The sequence below is a fragment of the Apium graveolens genome, chromosome 7 (genome assembly GCF_009905375.1).
Source record: "Apium graveolens cultivar Ventura chromosome 7, ASM990537v1, whole genome shotgun sequence".
NCBI classification, from domain to species: Eukaryota; Viridiplantae; Streptophyta; class Magnoliopsida; order Apiales; family Apiaceae; genus Apium; species Apium graveolens.
This window is the reverse complement of record NC_133653.1, coordinates 21659671-21668792: the sequence shown is the minus strand read 5'-3', so window position 1 is coordinate 21668792 and position 9122 is coordinate 21659671. Positions and strand designations below refer to the sequence as shown.

At 31.8% G+C, this 9122-nt stretch overlaps 1 protein-coding gene across 1 annotated transcript; it reads right to left on the bottom strand.

Moving 5' to 3' along the window:
- Positions 1 to 2250: 2250 nt before the first annotated feature.
- Positions 2251 to 2815, bottom strand: LOC141673377 (uncharacterized). Its single transcript, XM_074480121.1, has one exon. The coding sequence runs from the start codon at positions 2779 to 2781 to the stop codon at positions 2251 to 2253; it is 531 nt and encodes a 176-aa protein (XP_074336222.1). The 5' UTR covers positions 2782 to 2815.
- Positions 2816 to 9122: the final 6307 nt, after the last annotated feature.

Sequence of the window (9122 nt, the reverse complement as noted above, 5' to 3'; positions counted from 1 at the left end):
ATAAATTTACATTGAGACACTCAACATGAACACTTGGACACTAATAAGTAATTTGATAAATTGTTGAGTGCAAATAACAAAAGTTTTGATAGATACGTGTCCAAGTGTGACAATCCTCGCTGATTTTGGTAATTTAGTGTGCAATTGTTTTTGCAATGTACTTGCTTTTAGTAACAGAAGGCTACCATGATATGTTGGTGTGTTTATAATAATAGATTAGTTTAGATTTAGGTTGGGGAGCATTTGTTTGTGTCATCATGATTTATTTTTGCAATGTACTTGCTTTTAGTACCTGTTTAAGATTCAAGATTTTATGAGTTTCGAAATCAACAAACTAAAGTTTAATTTTAGGTAGAAAATTTCAAATAAGGTATTTGTACTTTCAAGAGTGGAAGTACTACTTTATTTATTTAATTTTTTTTCTTGAATGTACTATTTTTATTTAAGTACTTTTTGTTAGATTTTTGCGCGTTTTCTATCTTGAGTGTAAAGATTTGTTCTTGATATGTAAAATAATGTGAGGATTACTTAACTTTCTTTTTTGACAGTTGAACTTTCTTGTAGCTCACCTGATTTTACTACAGGAGGAGGCTCCTCAGACTGTGACTATGATGGACAACACCATCAACAATCAATAAGGTGAAGACATCGACCCTGGTCTACACCACTTTCCCTTAGTTTAATCCTGGTTAGTTATGAACTGCTTTGGTACTCTGAAAATTTTAAATGCTCTTTTGTGAACTTTGGGCATTCTTTTGCCTGTTTAGAAATCTTTTGGTACTATTTAACTATATTACCTATCAATATCATGTTTGCCATTTTTGTGACTTTGGGATAACTATTCGTTGATATGTGTATGTATTGCGTGACTTATTATGCAATGTAGTTCATTTATTTTATCATATTTTGTTTGCAATGTTAGGAGACTTTTATGGAAAAAAAGCAACCAATTTTTTTATTATTTCGACTTATATTAAAATAACATAATCGAGTCTAATAATAAGCTCAAAACAATCAACTAAACCTGTCAATTTTAATATGCACCATAAATAACAATAAATTTGGCCGTAATTAGATTAAACAAAAAATAGGTGCACTTCTTTCCAACAAAATTTGGTAATTTTTATATTAAACAGAAACTCGGTGCCTTTCGTTTTTAACAAAATAGGGTCATATTAAATTTAACAAAAATCCTGCATTCATCATATTAATGAAATAGAGTCATATTTATATATCAAAACTGAAAGTTACAACCAAGAACAGTTGTAACTATATTTTAACTATATTTCAACCGAAATCTGTCATATTTAAACGTAAAACGACCATCGATTATATTTACGTCCCAATGAAAAATGGTCGTATTTAAATTACAACAGAACTCGGTGGTATTTGATTTATGACCAAAGAGAGTCATGTTTATTTTTCTGAGCGAAAAATTCAATTTTTTTGCAGAAATTTCATATTTCAAATATACTAAATACAACGGCATCGAAATAGAGCGGTCGTTTAAATCGTGTCATATTTATATCATCATTTTTAGCCGGTCGTATTTTTCTAAATACGACAATTTTTTTAAAATGACTAACTTCGGAAAAACTACTATTTTTGTGCTCTTATTTAATTAGAACCAACCGTAGTTGGTCGGTACTAAAAACGACCAATGTGGTCTAGTCATTTTTTGCCTTGTTTTCTCTACTGAATGGGATAATAATGCTAACATGATATCTTGTTCACTTTGATAATGTATATAATTAGTATTATTTATTTATCTCAATTATGTTTTCTACTTAAGAGCGCGGAACACATGATACTTGAAATATCAAATCACATACAAAATACGAACATTTGCATTTACCATAACTGTGCCATTTTTAAATGAATCCTTATTATACAAAATAAATATAAAAAAAATGATAGTCACTGAGGTACAAAATCTTTGAATGATTAATAAAAGAATAGTTATTATACTAAATTTTGTGATTTGGCCATGAACAGATTTAACATATAACCAACTCTGAATCTTTCTCCGCAACGGCAGCTTGCTCACATGGTAATACTGACAAGGCCTTCTCCCTATTCTTCTTCTTCAATTCATCCTCACTATCTTCCTTTTCAATATCTCTTAATTTCCGGAAGAGTTGGCTGATTTCCTCGTCACTATGCTTGCCTTTCTTGAGATCCTCCACCATGTATACGAATGTCTGGCTAAAACGGGTCGTCCAAAACTCTTCATCTGTCTAAGTTTGTTAGTCAACTCCAATTCATGAAGGGGTGTTTTTGGCACATGGAACTCGGGTCTCCATTTTGTCCCAAAGCAGGCTGAACCTTCCTAGGCCTGCCCGGAGCCCTTCCACTCTTCGACCGAGTTGGATCCTCCTCCTTCTCATCCTCCTTGGGCTTCTCAGTCTTAGCTTTTTTCACAGACGGAGGAGCATTAGGATCCTTCCTCGGACGGCCTCGGCCTCTCGAAGGCCCATCTGCCACAGCAGCAGCAGCAGCAGAAGGAGTTACAGCAGCAACAGGCACTTCAGCAGCATTTGCGTCCTTAACCTTAGGTGGACGGCCCCTGCCACCCTTTGGTGGGGCACTCGAGCCAGGACGCATATAGTTATTCTTAACAAACACAAGTTCCCCATCCTCTTTCAGCTTGTTGAGATGTTCAGTGAGAGAATTCATGTGGCCAGCTGGCAGATCCCCGTAGGTCGATTCCATATGTTTCCCTATTGCAGACTTGCTTGAACCATCTTTTTCCTTCAGTGCATCAATTGCTCCCATAATCATCTACACAATTAAACACATATCATTACTACATGCATACACATCATACTTATTCAAAATCACTACCAAATCTCACCAAATTTATTTCAAACATTTCAATTTTTTTCTCATATATTTACAGATCAAAAACATTAAATCACACAAACATATATAAATTCAAAAATACTACTAGAATTCACCAATTTTAGTGCAAAATTTACAACATTTTTTACATTAATTTACAGATCAAACAACGCTAAACAACGCTAATGCTCTTCCGTCCGTGAAAATTTACAAGGAGGATGAGAAGGAGGAGGATCCAACTCCGTCGAAGAGTGGAAGGGTTCGGGGCAGGCCTAGGAAGGTTCAGCTTGCTTTCGACGTAGCCAGCAACTATTTGACGGCTTGAACGGTTCTTGTCATTCAAAGCCCTCACAGCTGTCCGTGTCATCTAATAACGTATAACAATAATGTAAATAATAAGCAACTAAATCAGCTTACCAGCACCATTCGTATTCTTAAGATGAGAAGATACACACAGTCAGACGGTTCCAAAAGTTCCAGAGGAATTGAACGCTCACCTTCATGACAATTTATATATTAGTAGATCCATGTTTAAAAACAAGAGTGTTCACCATAACTATAATCATAAGGCATGTTCTATTTCTAATAGTGTAAATGTAAGCACAACTATCTGCATACAAGATTATCAGAATCTTCCTGTTTAAATATTTTATATTCCTAACTTAAATAAACTAAGAAAAATATAAAGATTTTACTATAAAATATATTTAAAATTATTGAATAAATGTAATATTTGAAAAAAAATATCCTATTTAAAAGGAGTTAGATGCAACATATATGATTATAATGAAAAAATGAGTAATGCTACTGATACCAAATTAGATAAGAAAAATTGGTACAAATGACATGGTATTTGGCATTGTTCAGGTGATGATTTCAAATATTGCTATGCGTGGAGTTAATGGTTTATTTGTAACAAATAACATTTATCATTTGGATTCATTTTCGTACCTTTAGTATTATCCTAATAAAATATTAATAATTTATAAATAAAAAATAAACAAGTAACTACACGTGTCAATTAACTACCACACAAATAACACAAATAATGATCTAACAATTTAAGAAATGAGAATTTAAAATAGATTTGATTGGTTGGCTTACCTCAATATGTGATTGATTTAATGGAGCATTTTCTTCATTATTTCCTGCAAACAATAATAAATATGCATTGTTGTGCAAATATTTTTGTTCAACCATTGTAATAGTACTTTTGACTAATTTAGAATTATTCAAAATTTACTAAAAGATCTAATCAAATTAAACCAATTAGCCATTAAAACACCTATAATATTCTTCACATACATAATTAGGAACAAAAAACAAAAAATGAAAGATCATGTGAGATATCACATTTATATATGGCAACCACCTTACTTACCATATATGTTGCTGGAACAATTGCTTCCAAACAAGCATCCCTCATCTAAAATGAATTAGATTCATGTATCAAATTTATAAAATGGAATGGATTCTACTAGATCCATATAAGATGGAAGATGTGATTTTATTGAGAAAAAGATAGAAGAAAACTGACCTCCATGAATCAAGCTAAAACATATACGTGGTAGTACCTTTAGGCTCACCCTGGCCATATAGGTGAGTTCTGTTATATATTGTAAATATTAGACTTTCTCTAGAATTCTAGATCTTTCATTCTTAATGGGCCCTTACAAATTAAACAAGTTAAATAAAGGTAAAAAAACTTAGGCACAAAACATCCAAATTAGTGAAATTATCGGTCCAAAATGTATGCCCAAAATATCGAGCATATCTAAATTAGGCCCAAAAACTCAGTTTATTTTATAAGTTATAACTCAATTATAAAATTGCCAAAATCTTATTTATAGAAATAAAGGTAGACAAAATAAAATCAAACGAAATTTAATAAATGATTATTTATTTATTTCTTTTGGCTTCGGTTTGAATCCTTTTTCTTTACCTATTTTAAATTAACAAATATTTTTTATTTAAAATTTGTACTAATCTCGAAATTAGTACAAGGGGACAAATCTATTAAAAATCGTTATGGCCTATAATAAACAAATAATTCAGAGACTTAAAATCTGATACACATGTATATTTAATATTCGAATAATCTAAAATTGAGTTTCAGTAGATATTGTAAAATATATTAGAAGTCAGTAGATATTAGTAGTTATTGATAAATGGTTATAATAAATTGAATAGAAATTTTAAAGTAAAATTGATCATCATCTTTTATCGTTAATTTTTGGATTTTATCATTTTGATAATAGTTTGTAAATCATCAAAAATTTAAAAATTATTTCGCCACCTTCTTATGCCCGAGTAAAATTGTCAAAAACTAATTTATAGAAATTTTGAAACCAAATAAATTCATTTTGTTTCTTGGATTTCCATTTTTTTCTCTAAATACTTCAACTTAGATTTTTTATATAATTTAATGTATTAATGTTTTTACCTATAATACCTATTTATGGAAAATTTTATTTAAGAAGAAAAAAAATCTCTATAAACTAGTAATATATAATGTATGGTTCCTTCATATGACACATAAATCTTTTCATAACATAAACTGTGATTCTCTTTATGCAAATTAATTATTTAATACTAAGTCAAATATATTATATCCATTGAGATATGAAATGATCTTGATAAGACCAGTTCATAACACCTCGAGATTTTAGGGGGGAACCGGTAACTTAACATATTATCATAACTCAGTTTAGAGAGGGACTCTAGTTAGAGTCCTCCGAACCCTATATATTTAATTTAAATATTTGTTGTTGATATTGATACTGGTCTTGGTTTTAACTGTTATTGACGATCGTAGTGAAAAATATCGTAAGTTTAATAAGGAGATTTAAAAAGTATAAGATCATGTTCGTGCCATTCCTGTACCATCTTAAGATTTTAGAAGAAGAACTCGTTTCCTAACATGATATTAGAGCTCAGGATGGCCAGAGGAGGACACAGGTTCAACTCTTTAGGTTCAACTCCATGTTAACCTCAATATTTTAATTAACTATTGAAAATATTGACATTGTACCTTGGTGGGCATAAATAAATGGGACCAGATCCCCATACGGTAATTGAAAAATATGTACTATGATGGGCCCATAAATAGGAAAAGTTCCCCACCTAGTATTGACCGCATGCTAGGCCCAAAAAGGGACAACACATCTAGTGACCCACTCTTCAAACCCGAATAAACGGGCTTTGGAGTGAAGGGGATGTTGCGATATGAGATATGATCCGAATAAGCCCAATTCCTAACACCTTGAGGATTCAACGATAACTGGTACCTGAACATGGTATCAGAGCTCGATTTAGGGAGGAACTCAGGTTCGAGTCCTCCAAACCCCGTATATTTTTTTTAAATATTTGTTGTTGGTATTTATATTAAACTCGGGTCGTCCAATTGCTTTACATTGTATCATACCCGCGCCCAATAATCCATTATTCGATCGACATCCTGGTCGAACCTACAAATACACCTTCGCAGGGCTGCTGGGATCCGGGGATTCAAAGAAGCTGATCAAGAGAAGGAAAGAGAACGACCTGACGGGGTCAGCTGATGTTCCTAGTTAGATATTCTTGATGATGCCAAAGGTCCTGGCGGAAGTTGAACAATTGGTGTTTTTTTACCCGCACGCGAAGTTATAAAGTTTTTTCTGGATGAGGAAATCAACAAGCTTGCCTTTGCAACTTCTCCAGACCTAAGTCAGCATTCAAGTTATAAAGTTTTTTCTAGATAAAAAGATTATCTTAGAGGTATTTTTTTAAAAAAATTTGAACGTCAATAAATGTATATATAAATTTAAACTTTGGCACTCAGCATGAACACTTGGACACTTATCTAGAGTATGATAAATTGTTGAGTGCAGATAATAGAAGTTTTGATAGACACGTGTCCACGTGTTACACTCCTAGCTCACTTTGGTAATTTAGTGTCCAATTTACTTTGGATTAGATAAGGCTACCATAATATGTTCGTGTGTTTATAATGATAGATTAGTTTAGATTTAGATTGGGTATCATTTGTGTGTGTCATCATGATTTATTTTTGCAATATACTTTCTTTTAGTACCTGTTTTATTATTCAAGATTGTAAAAGCTTTGAAATCAACAAACTAAAGTTCAGTTTGAGAGAAAATTTCAAATTAGGTTTTTTGTACTTTCAAGAGGGCAAGTACTACTTTGTTTATTTATTGTTTTTCTTGAATGTACTATTTTAATTTTAGTACTTTTTGTTAGATTTTTTCCCATTTTCTATCTTCACTATATAGATTTTTTCTTTTATGACAATGAACTTTCTTCTATCTGACTTCTACCTGATTATTCTACAGGAGGCTCCTCAGACTGTGACTATGATGGACGACACGATCAACGATGAATAAGGTGAAGACACCGATCCTAGTCCAGACCACCTTCCCGTTGTTTAATCTTCGTCAGTTGTGAACTACTTTTGGTACTGTGAAGATTTAAATGCTATTTTGTGAACTTTGGGCCATCTTGTGCCTGTTTAGAAATATTTTGGTATTGTATAACTATTTTAACTATCAGTATCATGTTTGCCATTTTTGTGACTTTCGGATAACTATTTAGTGACAGGTGTATGTATTTCCTGACTTATTTTGGTTGCAATGTTAGGAGACTTTTATGGCAAGAATCAACGAATTTTTTTTATTTCGACTTATATTAAAATAAAATAATCGAGTCAAATTAATAAGCTCAAAATAATCAACTAAGCCTGTTGAATTTAATATGCACCATGAATAACAATAAATTTGGCCGTAATTAGATTACACAAAAAATACGTGCGCTTCATTCTAACAAAATTTGGTAATTTTTATATTAAACGGAAACCGGGTGCGTTTATTTTTCAACAAAATAGGGTCATATTAAATTTAACAAAAACATGCATTCATCATTTTGAATGAAATAGAGTCATATTTATATAACAAAACTCAAAGTTACAATCAATAATAGTTGTCATTTTTAAATATCAAACAACCATGGATTATATTTAGGTACCAATGAAAAATGGTCATATTTAAATTACAACAAAACTCAGTCGTATTTGATTTATGACCAAAGACACTCATGTTTTTTTTATGAACCAAAAATTCATTTTTTTGCTAAAAATTTAAATTTCAAATATACTAAATACGACCGCATCGAAATAGAGCGGTCGTATTAAGATTGTCATATTTATATCATCATGTTTAGAAGGTCGTATTTCGCTAACTACGACGCTTTCTTTAAAATGACTAGCTTCGAAAAACTACTATTTTTGCTGTCGTATTTAATTAAAACCAACTCTATTAGGTCGGTACAAAATATGACCAATGTCGTTTAGTCATTTTTTGCCTTATTTTTTGTAGTGAATGGGAAAATAATGGTAAAATGATATCATGTTCATAATATATATAATGAATATTATTTATTTATCTGAGTTATGGTTTTTACTTAAGAGTGTGGAACACATGATACTTGAAATATCAAATCACACAAATATTTCTATTTACCATAACTCCGTGCCATTTTTAAAAGAATCGTTATTGTACAAAATAAATATAAAAAATGATAATCAGGGAGGTACAAAAACTTTGAATGATTATTAAAAGAATAATTAATATACAAAATCTTGTGATTTGGCCCTGAACAGATTTAACATAAAACCAACCCTGAATCTTCTCGGCAATCGTAGCTTGCTCAGATGGTAATGCAGACAAAGCCTTATCCCTATTCTCCTTTTCAATATCTCTTAATTTCTGGGGGAGTTGGATGATTTCCTCATCACGAAGTTTGCCTTCTGCAACACTATTTAAGATCTTACTTCCCCTTTTCTTATAGTCTTTCTTGAGATCCTCCACCATGTATACGAATATTTGGAAAAAAGCGTCGTCCAAAACCCTTCATCTCTCTAAGATTTTGAGTGAACTCGAATTCATGAAGGGCTGTTTTTGGCACATGGAACTCGGTCTCCATGTAACCAACAACCTTTCGACATAGCCAGCAACTATTTGACAACTTGAACGGTTCTTGTCATTCAAAGACCTCACAGTTGTCCTTATCATCTAACAATGTATCAGTAACGTAAATAAATATTCCCAAAACTGGAGCTCAGATAATCAGCTTACTAGAATCATTTGTATTCTTAAGATGAGAAGATACACACAGTCAGAAGGTTCCTAAAGTTCCAGAGGAAATGAACGCTCACCTTCATGATATTCTATATATTAGTAGATCCATGTTTAAAAACAATAGTGTTCACCATAACAATAATCATAAGG

Coding starts and splice junctions, on each gene's coding strand:
- LOC141673377 (XM_074480121.1), bottom strand. CDS start 2,781: ATGATTATGGGAGCAATTGATGCACTGAAGGAAAAAGATGGTTCAAGC.